Raw genomic sequence first — 23,383 nt, 5'->3', positions numbered from 1 at the left:
AGCATTTAGTTTTCCGTTTCTGTGTTTGCTAAGGATAATGACCTCCAGCTCCATCCATGTTCCTGTAAAAGAAAATTCATATGGAACCAAAAAGGAGCCCAAATAGCCAAGGCAATTCTAAGCAAAAAGAACAAAGCTGGAGGCATCATGCTACCTGACTTCAAATTATACTACATGACTACAGTAATAAACAAATTAAAAAGTCAAATGTCATGACAAATGCTGTAAGACACAGCCTACCCTATTTAAAACATTGAATTAAGGCTCAAGGAGCACTTGCTTTCTTGAATGTTGTCTAATTTATTGGTGGTTGGTTTGTTTTGGCCTACCAAGTAGACCTGGTCTCACCTTCCTGATGACTTATTCTTAAATGCCAGCTAGTTATCATAAACATAGTATTTCAGAGTTGACAATGTATTATTCTCACCAATAATATTTATATGAAAAAATTTCTGCAGGAATACTTTGCTTGGAATTTACACATTTGAAATACTTGTAAAACTCTTTGCAAGAGGTGTCTGGGCAGGATCTTTTTCCTTCCTTGGTGATCCGTGGAACTGGCTCGATTTCAGCGTAACTATGTTTGAGTGAGTATTTCTTTAAATTGAGTCTATTTTAATGTTTTGCTCAGCAAATGTTTTTCATAAAAAATAATTGACATCTGCAAAGATTTCTGCCTGAAGATAGTCTGCAACTGGAGAATACTTCAAAGTTATAGTCATAGTGAGCTCTCTCAGCTGCCTCTGACCTAGTCCTCAGAAGATGCAATAAAAATGAAAGGAGTGGGCTATTTTCTGCTTTCTATTTGGAGCAAGAATGATAAATATTGAATTTGTGCATTTTAAGTGTGCCTTTTAGTGATCAGTGAGCAAATCCCCTGAATACTTAGAAGGTCCTAGCAGATTTGATTCTCAATTCCCAATCTACGTTGCATGTAGCTACATTGCTTAAGACCAGTAAATATGCTAGAGATCAGAATAATGTATCTTAAACACCCACCCCCTCACACACATTTTCTGGAATGCTTCAGACAATTCTAACAATTTCATGTCTCTTTTTAAAATACTTCTATTTAGTGTATTCTATCTACGGAAATCATTACTGGCATCAAACTCTTGTTAGAAATAATTTAAAGTGATTTTCTATTTGTAGATTTTGGGTCAATTTTTAATAACATTTATAAAGGTCATAAAGAGTGTCTGCTATATTTTAAGCAATCTAAAATAGTGTATCATATCACTGTAATCATTACCATCACTACTTTTACTGTTATTACCATTTTCTTTGCTGTTTTGCTCTTTCTGTTAGTTAACACTTGCAGAGCCCTTACTATGTGCCAGGTGGTCTTCTACGTACTTCGCATAAGTTAACTTGTTAAATCTCTCAAAAAACCCTCTGAATCAGGAAGTATTATTAACCCCACTTTACAGTTGAGGCAACTGAGGCAAGAAAGATTTAAATAATTTGCTCATCTTGCACAGTTAGTTCATGGTAGAGCCTGGATTTCTACACAAGCAGTCTGGCTTCAGAGTCTGTGCCCTTAATCAACACACAGTCTGCCTTACACCTTCATCATCATCACCATCACCATTGTCATTATTATCACCATCATCATCAATGTCATCACCATCATCCTCATTCTCATCCTCTCTTCATCTTTATTCTCATGTCACCATCATAATTACCATCATCATAAGTTTAAATACTTAAAATGAATCTTATTCCTTAAAAAACTAGATATTCATTTTGCATTGTAACTATCTTTTCAGTAATTAGACAACAAAAGATTTATGAACATAGTGTAGAATATTTGATGAGAAATTAAGAGTATTCACAGTGTCAAACTTTTGTAAACTCTCCTAAGTTTACAGATTAATATTTACCTGGCCACTTTCCACTGCAGTAATCTTTGTCTTCTAATAAATAATAAAACTGTTTGCAATATGGAATCATGTGATCAAGGGAAATGTTTGCATATATGGTTTTAAAAATAAGTTTCAAAAACCATAAAAAGCCAAGAATAAGTAGCAAAGATGTAATGTGACTTTTAGGTAACTCTAATTTAATTCCACAGGGTTATTATAAGATACTCACCTCTAAACTTCATTCCAATGCTTCAAACTGCAAGAACTTTGAGAATTTTAAAAATTATTCCTTTAAATCAAGGTAAGAAATTGCATTGAATATCTTTTTTTCATTTTGTTTTATATACTGCCATGTATTCACTTGAACTTCCCTGTTGTTGTTCAGAGGAAATATTGAATAATGTTTCCACTCTGAAACCAGTGAGTTATCTGAAATTTACATTTATGTCACTCTAGGAAAGAGGAGAAAAATACATTGACTGTTATTTATTTGGTGTAGGCTCAATTTTTACAAAACCAAAATATAGACATCAGTAAAATATATTTTAATTTGTAATTCTTACAAATTATATTTGAACTTAAAAACTTCTTCTTAGACTTCTGAGAGAAATAGTGGTCTAGACATATCTAATCTGCCTCTTTCTTTTCCTCATTTTATCAAGAAACCAGTTGATATGAACAAAGTAATATAAAATAAGATGAATTCCCCTTTGCTTTGAGTGTTTGGATAGGGTGCAATTCACATACCACAAAATTCATCTTCTATCAGTGTGGTTGCAACTTTACCACATTGATGGAAGATGCTGAAGACTAAGTTACAGCTCCCATTTCTGAAGACATTCTAACAGAAACACACCAACACCTTCTAGTTTGTTATTGTGAATGAATAAGAACAGTTAGATAAGAACAACGCTACCCAGAATGTTTTAGCTGCAATTCAGAAGTGTTATGAAATAGCTGTATCAAGAAAGCAAATAAGGAATGTAATAAAAGCAAAAACAAAGCCTACATACAACTTTCATAGACCAGAAAGAAGGCTAAATATATATAGGCTGTGTATTTGTAGTTCAGGCAGAACAAATGAGAAAAACAGATTGGAAAGTATGGTGATAATTCATAACTTGTAATATACTCAAACATTGATTTGTACACATTAAGCTGTTGAATTGTGGAGCTCGTGAATTATATCTCAGTAAAGCTGTTTAATAAAAACTGTCTGTGGCATGGCAGCTTTATCAAATCTAGTGAAGGAATCAATTAGTGAGAGTTAACCTGATGGGAATTTCACAGCTCTAGCTCCCTTACTACTCCCCACATATTTCACATGCATCTTCATCTTAAGACTACAGGTAAGAATTATTAAATACATCAGATGAATTCAAGTTGTAATAATACAAGAAGAATTCATTCACTGGAGTTGGAAGCCTATAGGCTAGTAGAGACCTCTCACTCTTTTTTTCAAGGGAGAATGTACTAGGCACATACCAGCAATATGGAGTGAATGAAAATATTTTGCAATATAGAAAGAGAAACATATATTTAATAGAAAGCAAGTATCCTCTTTTAAAATAAATGTGCTTAAAATAGAAGCATACATAATAAATTATCTTTTTGCAGTCTCTCAACAAATGATGAAGTGAGAGAGTAATCTGGGCAAATATAACTAACTTTAAGACAGAAAAGCGATAAAAATTGTACTACCCTATATGAATATTCAGTGGTAATACAAGCCACAAAATAGTATTACCAGTGCATCAAACAAGCACACTTGTATAAAGAAAGACTAGAGGAATTCTGTATTAATACAATAGAACTGAAAAATGGAACGGATTAATGAAGGAGAAAAGACTAAAGTCCATCTTATGCATAAACTGTGATCCTGAAAACAGACAAGAATGAATATAAAAAACAAATTATTGAAATATATACAATAGAAAAAACTTTAAAAATTTTTAACTGGAAAAAGACCCTACAAACGAAAGAGATCAGCTTATACTAGATAAATAATAACTACAATATACACTTAGACATATTGTAAAATGTTTTAAATGTAAAGTATTAAAGAATAAAAGTATTATAAAATTCTTCAAGTAAAAAGGTGAGAAACATACATCATGGACAGGTCACCCTTAGACCTCATGTTAATAGTAAACTTAAGTAGGCAGTGGAGTTTCAGAGCTTGGGGGAAAGTGTAGTCAGGGAAGCTGAGACACTGGAATTCTATACTTGGCTGTCATTTGTATGTATAGTCAACAAATGTATGTTCTCAGCTGTGCAAGAGTTCTCAAACAGTACTTGTGTATCTTTTCAGAATATCTGCTGAAAAAATAAGTATGAAAATAAAATATTTAGAAATGAGAGTATTTAGTTCTAAAAGAAATTGCAATGAGCTCTGAAACCATTTCGACACAGAATGGATTGCAAATTACTGTTGTTAGTGAGTTGCAAAACAGAATGCAAATATAAATCAGAAGTTAGCACACGGACTTCTGTAGTTCATTCTTGAACTAGAGACATATTTTATTTATGTTTTAGAAAACTTTGAAATAGGTGTTAATATTATAAAAATTTAATGATTTTATGTTGAAATCCAATTTAACTTGGATGAATTGTCAGGATAGGTCCACCTACATTTATGAATGACAACAACCTGCTGTGGATGAAGAACAGCTGCCACTTCAAGTCAGGCAGATTCATCCAAGTCCTCTCAACTCCCTGTTTGTGTGAATTTATGCTTCCTGGGAAGCCCTTGTAAGGATTTGAATTTTATCCTTTCTATAAATCATGATAGATAATATGTGATACAAAATACACAATTCAACAATTATAACTAGGTCAAAGGTCATTACTTATATTAGCAAAAACTGAGAAGTAAGAATAGAGAAATGTGAGAAAATAAATACAGTTATTTTCTCGTCTTATGTGGTGGGACTGAGTAGACACAGTCTTATTGATGTAGAGATATGCATGTTATTTCAAAATAGGAACTTAAATTGGATATAAGTTCTCGAAACATGTATTTTATCTAAAATACTAAAGGAAAAAATAGACACAGTAAATTTAATGACAAAGGAAAATAAACACAGTGAATAATAAGGAGAATATAGAAATAAAAAAAATAAGGTATATTCTAGTGTAAACCTGATTTACGAAAATAAATGCAATTGGTTTAAATTTTTTTTATCAAGGCAGAGACTTTAATATGAAGTCAGAAATACAATTAAACTCTATAATAGACTTACACTAAGCAAAACGAAGGTTAAAATTTAAAAGAAGGAGGAAGTTATACCAGAAAATTAAGATCAAGATTGGCATATGGCCCAGAACTTTCTAACAAAATCTAATTAGTATATACTAATGAAAATGATTAGCAGATTTAATTTTATAAAAATGTGATGGTGTCATTTCTTTTCCATCAAACAAAATGTCAGTGCTAAAATTAAAGCTCCACCAAAAATTGGGAATATAATGGAAATTATCTATCTGTATGTATTTTATATATATAATCTATATATATACACACAGACATATATTTTTCTTTAAGAATTGCTCTTCTTAAAAACATTTCTGACAAAACAATATGAAAAAAAATTTAGTATAAAGATACACTAAGGACTCATGACCGTTGCCAAATAAGCACACCGTGCAAATACACCTATTTTAAAAGTTTGGAATAGTAACTACAGAAATTACATTAAAGTGATTTAATTTTTTTCTAATGAACTGCCAAATATATTTTGAAATGTTCCAGTTTTAGTGAAGGCTTATAATCTGGTTTATACTTTGGTTCAACATCTCTCAAAAACAATGTGAACATGTGTGTCAATGCTAAACCACTGTTGTATGTTTGACACCAAAGTTCTATTATATATCTAGTATAATACTTTGAAAAGATTTGCTTGTAATAAAAAGAATGATACAATTCTAAGTGGCAAAAGGAGGCTATAAACATATATTTAATTATTAAGTCAAATTAAAATTGTATATTTAATCTAGATTATCACATTTCTGTAGTCACAAGAATGACTTTATTTCAACCCTGTCATATTTTACTAAAGAAACCTAATCATCTGAGGTCATTCAACAGAATAGTTTTCAATTCTCACAATAAGATAGAAAGCAGGTATCATTTCCATTTTAAAAAATTATGAAACTAAAGCATACAAATGTTGACTACTTGCATAGTTAATATCACAGAGTTAGTATATTCTTATTCATCATTGTGCTGAGCAGTTATTAGGAAACTAATGCACACAAACTAGCAAATAAGAGAGCAAGTGAAAAAGAAAAGGGAGGAGGGAGGGAAGGATGGAAGAAAGAAAGCAAGTTTATACACAAAAAAGTTAATAGTAATTTATTCTATGAGCTATGATTATGTTGTTTTTGTTTTTTCTACTTTTCTACTTTTAGAAGTCAGCATGTATTACTTAGAAAAATGAATATCCTTAAATAAAGCCAGTTTTAAGTTTGAATTCTCTATTAGTATTCTGTTATAAATACAGTTTACATAGATCACAGTTGTGTTATTCTCATTCTTGTTTATTGAAATTCTTCATAATTTTATTTAATTAGCTCACAAAATTGAATTATTATGAAGTCAATTAAAGAATAATATAGAATACTACTGTTTCAAGCTGTTTAGTTTTTCAAGAACATTTGAATTTTGATTTATAACCTTATACCTTTATTTATGCTTACAAACACTGGAGGTTGGTATGACAAGCAGTAACCAAGAGAGGGGGATTGTTTTTCTTTGTAAAGAGAAGCAAGCAAATAATTAATTTTAAATAGTGTGTCTGAATTATTTTGTTAGGTGTTAAAAATTAGCAGTAATACATAAACCTCAACTTTTGATTTATTATTCACTTTATGTATGAGACCCAAATAATTAGAATTACATTATAAGATAAAACTATTGATTTCAATGGAATATGCAGTTGCTATGGGAGAAGTTTGCCAATAGTGCTTTTCCAAGATATTACATTATTTCAAAAGCAAATGTTTCTCTTTCCAGGTCTGAAGTCCCTTGCAGGGGTCCTGACCCACTGCTTGAAGAAGCTTATTGGTGTCATTATCCTCACTCTGTTTTTTCTGAGCATATTTTCTCTAATTGGGATGGGGCTCTTCATGGGCAACCTGAAACACAAATGTTTTCGATGGCCCCAAGAGAATGAAAATGAAACCCTGCACAACAAAACTGGAAACCCATACTATATTCGAGGTAAGAATCACCTTGCCATGTATATAAAAAATTGAAACTTTTGTTAAAGGCAAAGCAGTCTTGCCAGAAATGTTGAACACTCAACATTTTGCTAGATTCCCAAAGGCGCTGGCTTGTGTATCGGATGTTAGGTTAAAAAGGCAAGGATATTTACACCTTTCTTCACAATTGCAGAAAGTGATTTTAGCTTCCGCAGAGATCCAAACTGATTTCCAATGTGGCGCTAACTCATAATTACACATAGAATATCATTTCTTGCCTATTTTTCAGAAACAGAAAACTTTTATTATTTGGAAGGAGAAAGATATGCTCTCCTTTGTGGCAACAGGACAGATGCTGGGTAAGTGGTATTAGTTTTATTCTATTAAATCATTATCACCTGTTGATAGTACTGAATGAAGGACTGTTGTTTTTACTGTTGCTTCCCATTTGATTGTATTATCTCATTTCATCATCAAAACCATACTGAGAAGTTGTCTTAGTCTACTCAGGCTGCATTAATGAAATATTATAGACTGGTTAGTTTAAAAACGAGAGAAATTTATTACTCACAGTTAGGGAAACTAAGAAGTCCACATCAAGGTGCTGGGCCAATTTGGTGTCTGGTGAAGGCATGTCCTCTGGCCCATACATGGTGCCTTTTTGCTGTGTCCTCACATGGCAGAAGAGGCCAGAGGTTTCTCTCAGGCCTTTTCTCTTGGTATATCGATCACATTCAAGAGGACTTCACCCTCATGACCTAATCACCTATCAAAGGCCCCATCTCCTAATCACCTTGGGAGTTAGAATTTCAATATGAATGTGGAGGGGACACAAACATTCAGACCATAACAGAAGTATGCAATGTGGAATACTCTTCATCCAATTTTATAAAAAAAGCAATAGTCAGACTAATTCAATGATTTCTTCAAGGTCAAGAAGCTAGTAAATGGCAGAGCTGGGACTTACACAAGAATCTTTTATTTTTTATTTTTTACTATGCTTTAAGTTCTAGGGTACATATGCACAACATGCAGGTTTTTTACATATGTATACATGTGCCATGTTGGTGTGCTGCTCTTATCTTCTGTTTCAAGAGTGCTCCAGAGCTAGTGAGAATGACCAAGAGAGACAATATAAATCTATCGTTGGAAAGAAGTTTTGGGAGAAAAGAAATATGAAAGATATGCTGATGGAAGCCGCGATAGCTCGGGCCGGTTGTCCTGGCGCACAAAGAGGCGAGGCTGCATGTTCGAGGCCAACGTGGGCAATACTGAAAGCCTCACATCCATTAAAAAAAAAATTGAAAAGATATGCCGATATTTCACTTATTTAATCTCTTATATGTTTTTATGGCTATAATTTACATTAATAAAAACCTCGTTCTTAAAATCAGCATTTCAAAATAATTCTTAAGTGAGATGACAAAACGGTCATGTCTCATTGTCCTATAATTTCAGATGAAAATTACAATTCATAAAGGGGAAACAGGGCACTTCGCAGCAGTGTGTGACTCACATAATTCCCTCCTGTTGCTTTGCTCAGCTGGGATGACTTGGCAGCCATCTGTAAACTCAGCTCTTTCTTATACTCTGGTGCCCAGATTAACAAAAGGCTCATGGGGGAGGAGAGCATGAGTTATATGGTTTAGTTAAATTCAGGGGATTTTGACATTTTCTCACTTGCTCAACACACAGACACACACACACACACACACACACAATCACACACATACATATATATAGTTTGTTTGTTTGAGACCGAGTCTTGTTCTGTTGCCCAGGCTGCAGTGCTGTGGCTCAATCTCTGCTCATTGTAACCTCTGCCTCCTGGGTTCAAGTGATTCTCGTGCCTCTGCCTCACAAGTGGCTGGGATTACAGGCATGTGCCACCACGACTGGCTAATTTTTGTGTTTGTAGTAGAGGTGGGTTTTCGCTGTGTTGCCCAGGCTAGTCTTGACCTCCTGGACTCAAGCGATTCACCCACCTTGGCCTCCCAAAGTGCTGAGATTACAGGTGTGAGCCAATGCACCCTGTGCCCAGCCTCAGCACATATTTTTTTGCCCCGCTCCTGCTGGGCTCCCATTCTATTCTCATATCCAAATGGTGAGCCCATCTCTATGTATCTGTCCCATCCCATTTCAGCTAATTCCTTTTATGTACATTGCAAACTCAAATATGACCTGAAATACATTTTGGATATACGTACGTGGTCATGGATATTCAGGATACAATGGTATATTTCAAGGCAAGAAAAGAAAGTCATGCAGTGTTTCAACTGCAGCAGTCATACTTGGCTGCATGGTAAATTATCCCAAAACAACAAGACAACAGAACTTCATTTGCTCAGATACTATGGGTCAGCAATTTAGCAAGTCCCAGTGCACGAATGATTTTTAAACCTCTCTTTGTTCCATTAAAACTAAAACAAGTAACATGACTAAACCCAAAATAGTATGAGAGAAAACTACACAAGGGCGTGGAGAGAGGAAGCATGATTTACTGGGCTACCACTGTAATCATGGAACACAACACCGAAGCTCCTAAATGGATAGAAATATGAGGACTCCCTGAAAGGAAATAAAATAAATATTTAATTGGATCTGCCTCCCCATGTGCAAATACTGCTTATAAATTATCGATGCAATAAGTGTTTTCTCACCCTTAAATAGTGGGTTCTAAAGGCTTTACATGAAGTCATTTGAAAATTATACCCTCAACCATTGCAGTTGTATTTTTATCAGTACTATTTTCCATCAGTTCACTCTGATGTTCAGATATTTCCCTTTTGATATTGGAGTAGTAAAGATATAGTTAATACAATGCATTTTATTCTTGAAAAATGGTAAGATAATAGATTTCAGTATTCTCACCACAAAAAAAGTATATGAGGTATGCATGTGTTAATCAGCTCCATTTTGCCACTGCACAATATATACATATTTCAAAACAGCATGTTGTACTTCACAAATATGTACAGTTTCTCTTTGTCAATGAAAAAATAAAGAAATAGAAAAAAATGGTTTGGCAAAAACCACTTTTGAGGCCCCTTTTTATTTTTGCTTAATTAACACCGTTCACTGTATCAACTTAAAATCTAACTCATGTGTGACTTTTTAGCAGGCAATTGTTTGGGAGAAGACATTATTCTCCTTGTGGAAAAGTGAGTTCTTTATTACTCAGGACAGATGTTCTGTAGTTATGATTTGGCCATAATGTCACCTAACAGTAAGCAGGTTTTTTTCTTTGTCTTCTTTAGTCAGTGTCCTGAAGGATATGTGTGTGTAAAAGCTGGCATAAATCCTGATCAAGGCTTCACAAATTTTGACAGTTTTGGCTGGGCCTTATTTGCCCTCTTTCGGTTAATGGCTCAGGATTACCCTGAAGTACTTTATCACCAGGTAAGAACAGAAAGAATCTGTACTGTAGTTAGGAATGGCACCATGCCCTCGCTTCTAAGATAATGGTCAAATGTAATATAGTTTTTTAAATTTTTACGTGCAGAAGAATTGGAAGACAAAAGAAAAGAGAACTAGAATTACTGAATGTCAAATTATAAGCTGGCCACAATGCCATGTGTATTATATCTTACTTAATCTTTGAAACAATTCTACAAGGTCAGAGAGAGAGAGAGAGAGAGAGAGAGAAGAGAGAAGAGAGAGACTGTATATGTTTGTTTGTGTGTGTGCTTTTTATATGAAGACACTAAGATTTGGAGAGGTCGAGTAGCCTCCCAAAATTTACAGCAGTTGAACCTCCCAGATCTCAGATCATAGTCTTATTTCAAAGCCTGTGATATTATGCATTTGATAATACTAAATAAAGTACATTTCTAGGTATTAATTCTTTAGTTAAAACATTTTGAATTTATGACATTACCATGTTTTAAGCAATTATTTATTGAATATATACAGTGTCCTATTTCTTTTTGTTCTTCTATTTCCTCTTATCCAGTTCAATATTCAATCATGTTCCAGTTACCATAACAGAAGGCTTACTGTAATGAGAATTGAAATTAAAATTCTGAGAATCTGTGTTCATAACTAATTATGTATGTGTCATAGTTTCTCAGGTATGATGCTCATTAAAATGGGGATGCAGTTTTTCTTTGAAGAGAAGTTCTATCATAGTAGAAAATAGTGTTATTTTCAAAGCAGCATTACTCTAACTTCTGAAGTTATTTATAGTTGAAGGAGAACATTCTTTATTTTTAAACAAACATTCATACACATCCAATCCATGCTTATTTTGGTTGACTTGATAAATTTTGGGCAATATATGTGTATAAATGGGTCATCAATGATGATAGGCTAAAGTAATATATTTGGGGCACAGAGTTTCATAATATATTGTTAAATGGAAATCAAGTAGACCAAACATACATGCAGCATAATTGTATTTTTGGTAAAAATAAAGAAAATATTACAAGTGACATTTTTATACAAACTATATTTTTCTAATTTTGTTAGACTGGTACCTCCATTGGTATTTCGAGTCTCTTTGATAAGATTCAGTGTTTTCTCCAAAACACTAGGAGGTTCTTATTTCTAAAATAATTTTATCATGTTATTCTTCTTCTAAATATCCGTCAGTGTTTTTCAAATTCCCATAGGCCAAAGTTCCAACTCTATATGCATGATATATAGTGCCCTTCAAGGTCTCATCTGCCTACATCTCCTGATTTATTTCTTAACATACTCTAATATATGCTCTCTGTATAATTATTTAAAAGGTTTGCTGCTTCCTAAATGAGCTTTTCTCGTAATGTCATATTTCCATGTATGTTATACCCTCTCCCTAAATTTAAGTTTCCTCCTATCTGCCTTCAGTTTCATGCTTCAAATTTATGCTGTGAAACCATGATTTCTTCTTTGAGCTTTTCCCCAAGCCCAGTGTAGGAGTAAGGCACATCCTACATGGAATGCCACGGGCCACTATACTTTCCTCAGATTGTGATGTTTTAGTTGCTTGTCCAGCTATTTTCCCACTTAGAGACGAACTGCCTGAGAAACTACCTGCTAACTTTTTATCTATCTGAGAAAAAAAAAATAAGAATTTTTGTCTTATTTTAATTTTTGTTGCTTTCTCAGCATCTATACATAGAATGCTTAATGGAACTTTAATAAAAATATAAGTGAATTTGTATGGGCTATATCACAGTATATGCTATGATAATACAGGTTTTGCCCTTCACTTATTACCCCCAAAATGTATGAATTAATTTTCTCATTAGCAATTGTTTTAAGATAGTTCTTTCCCTCTACCAAAGAAATAGGGAAACAGTCTGAAAGTGTCCTGCTGTTAGGGCCTTCAGGATCTTCATTGTTGTACTCCAAGTTTTTGTTTGTTTTTTATACTTTAAGTTCTGGAATACATGTGCAGAATGTGCAGATTTGTTACATAGATAAACATGTGCCATAGTGATTTGCTGCACCCCATCAACCCGTCATCTATATTAGGTATTTCTCCTAATGCTATACCTCCCCTTCCCCCCACCCTCCAAACAGGCGCCCTGGTGTGTGATGTTTCTCTCCCTGTGTCCATATGTTCTCATTGTTCAACTCCCACTTACGAGTGAGAATATGTGGTGTTTGGTTTTCTGTTCCTGTGTTAGTTTGCTGAGAATGATGGTTTCCAGCTTCATCCATGTGCCTGCAAAGGACATGAACTCATTCTTTTTTATGGCTGCATAGTATTCCATGATGTATATGTGCCACATTTTCTTTATCCAGTTTAACATTGATGGACATTGGGTTGGTTCTAAGTCTTTGCTATTGTGAATAGTGTGCTCCAAGTTTTTACTGACTAATGTAGATAGAGTTTGTTTTGATTTTGTCTAGATTTGTACGCTGAACATTGCCTTAAACTGAACTAATTATGAATAGGGAAATTTAGCAATTCTTCCCAAAGAGTATAGTGTATGTTTTGGAGATTATTGTTTTCTATTAATTCAAAATATATTTATTTTATCCAAGTATTCTGGTATGCTGTGGGTACAGAAAGGGACAAAACAGTATCAACCCTCAGGGAACAAAGTTATATTTACAGTATAGCTAATATTTATTGGGAACTCGGGATGTGCTAAGATCTTCGTGTATAATGTTTCATTTTATATTCATAAAAAGCATTGAAATAGAGGTCACAGTTAGCCTCTATTTCAAATTAAATGTAATAAAACTAGAAATTGTATACTGTTTTATGCTAACAAGAGGATGTGCTTTTATGCTCCACTAGAATTATATAGTGGAGAGAGCAAAAGTTCTGAATTCAGGCATTCCCTCATAGACTGTGAGATCTTGGTAGCTTTTTTCCTATCTAATTTTCATTTGTCTTCTGTATATTGAAAGCAATATTGAATAAGATAATAAACATAAAGTATAGTTGTCCTTCAGTATGTATGGGGGATCAGTTACAGGACCTCTGGTGGATACTAAAATCCATGAATTCTCAAGTTCCTTAATGTAAAATGGCATAGAATTTGCATATAACCTACATACTTCCTGTATAAATTATCTCCTGTATAAGTTAAATGAGATTACTCATAATACCTAGTACAATGTAAATACTATGTAAATACAGTCATGTGTTACTTAATGACAGGGATACATTCTGAAAAATGTGTCATTAGGTGATTTCATCATTGTGTGAACATCATAGAGTGTACTTCCACAAACTTGGTTGATGTAGCCTACTATACTCCTAGGCTATATAGCGTATGTAGCCTATTGATCCTAGGCGACAAACTTGCACACCATGTAACTATACTGAATACTGTAGGCAATTGGAACACTATGCTAAGTATTTGTATAGGTAGGCATATAAAAGATACAGTAAAAACATAGTATAAAAAAACAAAAAAATTGATATACCTATATAGAACAGCTGCATTAGAATCTTTTGAGATGACTGTTGTATATGCTGCTGGTCATTGACCTAAATGTTTTTACATGGTATGAGACTGTATAGTTGTTACACTGTATTGTTTATAATGACAAGATAAAAAGTCTATATGTTCAATATAGATAAAATTTTAATATGTATAGTTTGGACCCATGGTTGGTTGAATCCACAGAAATGGAACCCATGAATACTTGGAACCAACTCTATTTACTGATGTGCATGGCCTGAAGGGTACTTTTTTTGAGAGATGGTGTCACTCTGTCACCCAGGCTGGAGTTCAGTGGTGTGATCATGGCTCACAGCAGCCTGAACCACCCTGGGCTCAGGCAATCCTCCCACCTCAGCCTCCTGAGTAACTGGGACTACAGGCAAATACCATCACATCCAACTAATTTTTTTTGTATTTTTAGTAGAGATGGGGTTTGCAGTGTATTTTATAATACCTGTTCCTGACTGCTGAATGCGCTACGGTAAATAACAGGTACTTCAGTGAGAAAATATTTAACCAGTCCTAAATAGTTTACTCACTGTGATGATAGGTCTTATTAAAAATACTTTTAAAGACAAATATACTCTAGGTCAAGAAATTATTTCTCATTGAATGTTTGAACTTTCTATTAATCTGTAAACATTCTTTACATCCACACAATATTTTCTGTAGATAATACTTTTCTGTTAATTTAATTTCTCATTTGTTTTCTTAAATTTTGTTTATGTACTTTTGATCAATGAGGTCAAATCAATGGATAATATTTTATATTTGTAATGCTCTACTTATAATTTTTAAAATCTTTTAATTTTCTGATCTGTCTTAGGCAGTTATTATGAAATAAAAAGCTAGTCAGTGCTGTGTTTGGCAATCTAAAATGTTGTAATTTGCTATCTATAAATGTCACCCACTGCACTGCCTTCATGTAAATGGGTAATTTGACTTCCCCATGTAGCTTGTCTAAAGGTTGTTCACCAAAGCAGATACTCTGACAGGTAAAGAAATAATTCTGCTCTCCATTCCTTGTAAAGACTAATTTTTTAGTTTGCTGTGATTTTTCCATAAAGTAATAATCAGAAAAAACAATCTCCAAACATTCTCTGACTTCATTAAACTTCATATATTTAAAGATTCTTCTGCAAAGAAAATAACTTTCCATGTTGAGGCTGTCCAGTTTCTATATCGAGAGATGACAATTATTTCAAATGTATTTTCTCTATCAATGAAGACTAAAAATCAAATACTTACCCTAAGTTAATTAAATTACTAATTTTCCCTTGGTTTTACAGCATATATTTTATATTTCACATGTATGTCTCAAGTTCAAAAGGTTTTCATTTATTTCTTCAGGTGGAGCCAGTGCTTAAACAGTCTTATGATTACATTCCATTTATGGCTACATTATTTTCCTAACAAAATTTTGCCTTTTACTTTAAAATAGGAGAATCACAGAAGATAAATAACATTTTACTCTTTTGCCTTACTTTCTACCTTTCCTTAGATACTTTATGCCTCTGGGAAAGTCTACATGATATTTTTTGTCATGGTAAGTTTTTGGTTTTCCTTTTATATGGCAAGTTTGTTCTTAGGCATACTTGCCATGGCCTATGAAGAAGAAAAGCAGAGAGTTGGTCAAACATCTAAGAAGATTGAACCAAAATTTCAACAGACTGGGAAAGAACTTCAGGAAGGAAATGAAACAGATGAGGTATATATATATATATATATTTTATTTTTATCTTGACACAACCATTTATTTGCTCATGATTCTATGGCTTAGGCTCAGTTGAGACAGTGCATCGCTGGTCTCATGGTCACAGATTGCAAAAAACAGCAGGGGAGCAAGCACCAATGCCAAGTGCTTTAAGGCTCTGCTTGTGTCACCTTTGTTATTGTCCAGTGGGTAAAGCAAGTAACATGGCCAAGGTTAGAGTTAAGGTGGAAAGGGATTTCCTAAGGGTATAAATAAAAAGAAGGAAATCTGTGGCTATTATGGCAAATAATCTACCACACTTATGATTTTTAAAAAATTGTTATTTATTTATTTATTTATTTATTTATTTATTTATTTATTTTGAGACAGAGTCTCACTCTGTTGCCCAGGCTGGAGTGCAGTGGTACGATCTCGGCTCACTGCAAGCTCTGCCTCCTGGGTTCATACTATGATATTTTTTTGTTTGGGTTTTAGTTCTTTTTCTTAGTGATGGTAGTGTTCTTTATTTTTCTATGCAGTTTTAAATTTTTAAATTTTTAATAATTTCAACAGTTTTTGGAATTTTAAATAATTGCTTTATTAGAGCATCTTTTTATTATTATTATACTTTAAGTTCTGGGATATATGTCTAGAACATGCAGGTTTGTTACATAGGTATACATGTGCCATGGTGGTTTACTGCACCCATCAACCTGTCATCTCTGTTAGATATTTCTCCTAATGCTATCGCTCCCCTTGCCCCCACTCCCCGACAGTTCCTGATGTGTGATTTTTCACCTCCCTGTGCCCGTGTGCTCTCATTGTTCAACTTCCACTTATGAGTGAGAACATGCGGTGCTTGGTCTTCTGTTCCTGTGTTAGTTTGTTGAGAATGATGGTTTCCAGCTTCATCCATGTCCCTGCAAAGGACATGAACTCATTCTTTTTTATGGTTGCATAGTATTTCATGGTGTATATGTGCCACATTTTCTTTATCCAGTCTAACAATACTGGCAAACCAAATCCAGCAGCACATTAAAAAGCTTATCCACCACAATCAAGTCGGCTTCATTTCTGGGATGCAAGGCTGGTTCAAAATAAGTAAATCAATAAATGTAATCCATCACATAAATAGAACCAATGACAAAAACCACATGATTATCTCAATAGATGCAGAAAAGGCCTTCGATAAAATTCAACACCCCTTCATGCTAAAAACACTCAATAAACTAGGTATTTATGGAACATATCTCAAAATTTCAACTTTTAGATTCAGGGGCTACATGTGGAGGTTTGTTATGTGGGTATATTGTGTGACAGTGAGACTTAGGTGTCACCCAGGTAGTGTTTGGTACCCAACAAGCAGTTTTTCAGGCCTTCCTTGCCCTCCCTCTTCTCTTCCCCATCTAATAGTCCCTTCTCCCTCTAATAGTCCCCAGGGTCTGTTGTTCCCATTATTAGGTCCATGTGTGCCCAGTGCTGAGCCCCCATTTAGTAAGTGAGAACATGCAGTATTTAGTTTTCTGTTCATGTGTTAATTCACTTAGGATAATGGCCTCAAGCTGCATCCGTGTTGCTGCAAATGACATGGTTTCTTTTTTTTTATGCTTCTTAAAAATCACAGTGCTAGAGGTGTCTTTTTAAGGTCTTGGAGTACATTGCCTTCTAATAGATGTTTATATCTGTGTGTAATCAGAAGATCAAAAAATATTTCAATAAGAGAGCTTGCTTTTGCTACAACTTTGAAAAATGTCTGGTGTTAATGCAAAAGTGACAGAATCTTCCATAATTTAGAAATTAGAAAGTACTAAAAGGATGGATAAAATTACAGTACTGAAGTTGTAGACAGAAATAAAATTAATTTTTTGGCTTTCTAGTTCTTCCCAGAGGTAATGCACTATGTATCATAGTACAGGGAATTATTTTATTCCTGAAATAATTAAATCCAGATGAATAAAACCTAACAATGTTTTACTGTAATTTTCAACTAGCTTAGTGTTGTGCTTTAATTTTTTTTCCAGATTATTTAGCCTCATAGCAAAAACTTTGGTGTATTAATTTCAAAGTATTGACAGAAGTAGCATTAAGGAAGTTTTGTAAAATTGTCTTTAAAAATCTAAACTGTGCATGAGTGTGCTTAAAGAAGGGACCAGATGGAAGAAAGCAACCAGAAGTAGCTTTCTAATATTCTGCAGGACCTGGCAATCTCACGTCTCTTCCTTGAACTACCTTTTTGGTAAATGGGAAAAAGGTCTACATTGAGCTAGAGAACAAAAAATAGAGAGGAGCCATACTCAGAACCCTCTCATAAAGGCATAAAAAGACAAGGGGGAAAGGTAAAGGGCCGAGATACACTCTGCCACGAAGTGGAATATGTAGTAAGGTACATTAATACCAAACATCCCTACTAAGTCAAAGAGGGAAATGTTAACTCCCCTGTATGTAACCCTTTTATTAAGTCATCACCAGTCAAGAAACTTTAGAAAGCTACTGTACCAAAAAGTGGGATCTGAACAACATGATGTAAGATCATACTGAATGACTCGATAGCTGCTTGTGTCCATAACATGCATACCATTGAACAAGAAGCAATTGTGGACTGTGTGAAGAAAACATGTATAAAAACGGCTATTGAGTATTCCCATTATATATGAGTAAGCCACAGAAAAACAAATTTCAAAAGCTTTCTGTTTCTAAGAAATGAGTCCGGGGTCCTTCAGATTGAGCGATTAGGGTTTGAATGATATGTTGAACGTGTAATTTGTTCTGAAGAGGTATTTCACAATCTTAAGGGCTTATGGCTGCACTCAATTGTATCCAAGAATGTAACAATGCTTCTCTGATCCTAGATGAAATGTTTTATTAACTCTGCTTATGAAGAACTTGGATATTTCCCAGTTTTACAATATTTCCGCTCACTTTTCTACTCTGGATCACATTTTCTGATTTTTATTAAAATTTTAAATCATAACCCATTTCTTTTCCTGGAAGATTCCGAGAACATTTTATCAAGCAGAATTTTCTGGGAAGTAAAAGTATACACTATTTGTGCAAGAATTTTCCCGTTTTATTTATAAAGACAAAAACTGGAAAAAATAATGTAAAATGGAACAAATTGAGGGCTCTACAGGTCACTGATCTGCTTGCAAACCAGTGAGATGTCAATTCCAATGCTGGAATTGCCGGGATATTCCTCAGGTGCTTCATATTCTCACATTATAGGAAAGCTATTGGTCATATTGGCCAAAAGCACAGCTCTGCAGTCAGATAAATGTGGATTTGAGCCCAATTTAGCTACTTATAGATGAATGATGTTTGCCAAGTTTGTTAGCTTTTCTTAACTTCAGCTTTTTTTATCTGCAAAATGTATATAAAGTACCTGTCTTATGGGTTGTAGTGAGGTCCAAATGAAATAAATGCATGTAAAGCACTAAGCATTGCTTACACTATACTGAGCAACTGAAAAACGTTATGAAGAATATTAATAAAATTATTATGAAATGTTAATATGATGCATCATGTTGAAGAGAGCTTTTACACAAACTATTGTGCTCAGCAATCTATATTAAGAACACGATTTTTGTGGAAAAAATCGGATTGAATAAACTCACATTTGAATAAATTCACATAGGAGTGAATTATCTCATAACAATATAATAACATTAATATCATGCAACATTTATTGCTTATTTACTATGTTTCAGACTCAATGCTAAATTTGTACATACATTGTTGCCTTTCTACTGTGACAACCCTTTGAGGTATTAGAATTATCTCAATATTTCACATTAGAAAATTGAGGTTCAGTCTCCAAAGTGGGAAATGTAGAACTAGCCATAATATTATACAAGATATTAAAATGTTTATATTATTACACTATAAAATTTAATTCATGGTAATAAAGTTCATAAATAATCAGTCACTAATTATAGAGAACACAAGAAGGCAAACACAAGAAGGCATGGCTGTTCCAATAGAGAAACACCCAGCAACATAAAATTCTTGTCTTTGATTCTATTTAGGTATAATTAAAAGAATAATAAAAGTGACGGTAGCAGTCACATAAAATGTTTATTGAGGGTCAAATATGCACCAGACATATGATAAGTACCATCATGAATTCTTGAGTTTAATCCTCACTGAGGAGTTCCAGCCGCAGAGATTGATCTATACTCACTGATATTTGATTTCACAACACTGTGGAATAGAATCCATCATTTACCACTTCACTTCCTCATTCCGGAGGCTCAGTGCTGAAACAGTAGCACTCCTTGCAGGTGAAACTTTCTTATGAATTGTCAACTACTGGCAAAATCTCAGAAAGATAATCATGTATGTAAAATTGTAGAAATACAAATATTTTAAAAAAATATTTGCCACATTTAAAATGATAGTCATAATTCATCTAACTAAACCATGATTGACAATTGTACAAAGCACTGGATATAAAAAGTTTTAATAAACACAAATAGAGTGTCTATCTTCATGAAGCTAATGGTCTAATGGATAGATAGACTATCAAATTATCATAAACACTAAATTGTATCTCAAGGACAATAAATTATGTGTTTCCTGCTGTTATGGAATAGAAAACACAAAATACCAGATACAATATATTCTTTGCAAAATTTGAGTTAAGTCTAATAAGCGTCTTGATCCAATTGCTTTTTTTTCCCCCCAGAGACTATAAGAGAGAGAGGAGTACATTAAATTACACTGAAATGATACAATCTACCTAATACAGAGTGTGAAAAAGTCTAAAGTATAAGCAACCCAGAATCTTTACAAAATAAATCATGTTGGAAAAAATAAATTAAATTACAAGATAATTGATAAAACTGCCAAGTACATAAAATATTTGGACCTTGTTTGTATTTTGATTAGAACAAATCAACTGTAGTGATGTTTTTGAGTAATGCATTGGGTATAATATGAGTACTGGTTAATATTAAGGAATTACTAATTTTGCTAATTGTGATAATGGTGTTGTTATTTATATTTTTAATATTTTATCTGAAAAGTGTATTATCTCTGAAATTTCATTTAAAATAAATATTTCAGAAAATAAGTAGAGTGAAGAATAAATGAAAAAGGAAGAATAGAACATTAGTAATTGTTGAGGCTGGATATTGGTTACTTGGTGGTTCACTCTATTATTCTCTGCTTTAATAAATTAAAGGAAACTGGGGCAAGTGGAATAAAACAGAGAGACATGGTCCTTTGAAGGCCTTTTATAAAGGATTCTCTGAGTCAGAGAAGGTTTCTATGAGAAACTGACACTTGAGCTGAAATGTGAAGAATGTGTCCAGGCTAAATAGATGGAGTGGGCAGGGTGAGTCAGAGAATTAAAAAGGCCAGCATGGCTGCAGTAAAGAGTAACCCTGAGTTCATGACAAACTTGTCAGATATTCAGGTAAATGCAAGACATGTGACCAAGTTCTTCCTTATTACTACTTCCGCTCCAAAAAATACTTAAACTAGTTTTGAGAAAAAGAATCCTAGTCACCTTTTACAGTTTAATTTTAATATTGGATTGTCAAAAGTTCAGGCATATGCCCTTATTAGCTCTTAAATATCCCATAAAGGAAGGGTGTTGAGTAACAGTCCTCTCAATTTTCATTGTAAAATAGCTACGTCCTTAGTATTTGGCCCATGTGTGGGCATTTATTCAATATTTGTAAGAAGCTCAATCAAGGTAAATATTTTACTAAGCAGACATGTGGTTTATTCATTTCATATTCTGAAATCTATTCATAGTTGAAGCCAAAGTAGTAGATAATTGAGCACTAACTATATCAGCAACAGTATTATTACCACGTACTTTATTCCCCATTCCCCACCCTGGACAATTATCTTTACTGAATTGCTTCTTAATGCGATTCCAACAAACATTGTCCCTATCTGAAACAGCTCTATGAAGAGTAATTAATTCCTCTCCATTAAGGATATAATCAAGGATATTATTCACTATGTCTCACAATATCGTCTTTAGGAGATACACATATAAGAAATCCCTGCCAGATCTTAATAACAAAAAATTACTTCTATTGGTTTTTAATGTCATGAAAATTTGAAATTGCATAAATTATAACTTACATTTTATGTAAACTTATAGTTCAGCTAAAAATAGTGTCTAGAATAAGCATAGTTTAAACAACAACAACAAAAATCTAACCCTTACATCCTGAACTTTTTTGAGAAGGAGTCTCACTCTGTCGCCAGGCTGGAGTACAGTGGTGCGATCTGGTCTCACTGCAACCTCCACCTCCCAGGTTCAAGCGACTCTCCTGCCTCAACCTCCCAAGTAGCTGGGACTATAGGCATGCCCTATCATGCCCAGCTAATTTTTGTATTTTTGGTAGAGACAGGGTTTCACCATGTTGGCCAGAATGACCTCAATCTCCTGACCTCGTGATCCGCCCGCCTTGGCCTCCCAAAGTGCTGGGATTACAGGCATAAGCCACCACACCTATCCACATCTTGAACTTTTAGATTACTTTTTTAAAAGTTTCTCTTTTTTTCTCAACTTTTATTTTAGATTCGGGGGTACATGTGCACATGTTACATGGGCAAATTTCATGTCACCGAGGTTTGGTGTAGGAATGATCCCATCACCCAGGTAGTGAGCATAGTGCCTGGTAGGTAGTCCTTCAACTCTTGCCCACCCGCGAGCCTTCCCCCTCTAGTAGTCCCCAGTACCTAATGTCTATTGTTCCCATCTTAATGTCCATGTGCACACAAAGTTTAGCTGTCACTTACAAGTGAGAACATACGGTATTTGGTTTTCTGTTCCTGCCTTAACTGGCTTAGGATAATGGCCTCCAGCTGCATCCATGTTCATCAAGCTGCAAAGGACATGATTTTGTTCTTCTTTTAGAGTGGTATAGTATTCCAGGCTACTACATTTTCTTTATTTAGTCTACTGTTGATGGGCATCTAGATTGATCCCATGTCCTTGCTGTTGTGAATAGTGCTGTGATGAACATAAACGTGAATGTGTCTTTTTGATAGAATGATTTGTATTCCTTTGGGTATATACTCAGTATTGGGACTGCTGGCTTTAATGTTAACTCTATTTTAAGTTATTTAAGAAATCTCCAAACGGCTTTCCACAGTGACTGAACTTACATTCCCACCAGCAGTGTACAAGCATTCCAATTTCTCCACAACCTCACCAACATCTGTTTTGTTTGTTTGTTTGTTTATTTTGGTCTTTTTAGCAATAGCCCTTCTGACTGGTGGGAAACAATTTCTCATTGTGGTTTTGACTTTTGTTTCTCTAATGATCACTGAGGTTGAGCATTTTATCATATATTTGTTTACCACAGTATACCTTCTTTTGGGAAGTGTCTGTTCATGTACTTTACCTACTGGGGAAAAAGAAAAGAGGAACTGGAATTTAGACCTACAGAGTCTGTCATCGGTCTGAGGAAACCCAGTATGCAGTATGATTGGCTTTATCCTCCTCTAGCTGTTGTATTTGTGAAATTGCAGGAGGCTTGACTGATAGTGAAATAATGTAACAATTTTCATGGTATCTATTATACCATTGAAGATATACCACAGCAGAATTTGCCAGCCGGAATGTTGGGTTGGGTATTGGCAAGCCTCAACCATTAACTCCCTCAGTGCTGGGGCAGTGGCAGCCCCTGTGTCAGTTAACTCTATTCAAGAGCAGTCTTTACCTATTTTCCCCAAGTTAACAAATACACAGATAGTGTCATCCTTTGCATGTG

At 34.1% G+C, this 23,383-nt stretch overlaps 1 protein-coding gene across 4 annotated transcripts in view; it reads left to right on the top strand.

The window, feature by feature from the left end:
* The window catches only part of LOC105483299 (sodium voltage-gated channel alpha subunit 7), a 102,350-nt gene that overhangs the window by 30,990 nt on the left and 47,977 nt on the right, over positions 1 to 23,383 (top strand). For all 4 annotated transcript variants that reach the window (XR_011609848.1, XM_071072888.1, XM_071072887.1 and 1 more), the window contains exons 5-10: positions 459 to 587; positions 2,075 to 2,166; positions 6,880 to 7,086; positions 7,357 to 7,426; positions 10,325 to 10,466; positions 15,456 to 15,662. Coding sequence is in view for 3 of the 4 variants with exons in the window: in XM_071072888.1 (XP_070928989.1) it covers positions 459 to 587; positions 2,075 to 2,166; positions 6,880 to 7,086; positions 7,357 to 7,426; positions 10,325 to 10,466; positions 15,456 to 15,662 (847 nt within the window). In the remaining variant the exon portion in view is untranslated. The remainder of the gene's footprint in view (positions 1 to 458; positions 588 to 2,074; positions 2,167 to 6,879; positions 7,087 to 7,356; positions 7,427 to 10,324; positions 10,467 to 15,455; positions 15,663 to 23,383) is intronic.

This window comes from Macaca nemestrina, chromosome 11 (genome assembly GCF_043159975.1).
Source record: "Macaca nemestrina isolate mMacNem1 chromosome 11, mMacNem.hap1, whole genome shotgun sequence".
NCBI classification, from domain to species: Eukaryota; Metazoa; Chordata; class Mammalia; order Primates; family Cercopithecidae; genus Macaca; species Macaca nemestrina.
Note: the sequence above shows the minus strand (reverse complement) of the source record. Positions and strands in the feature narration are given on the sequence as shown.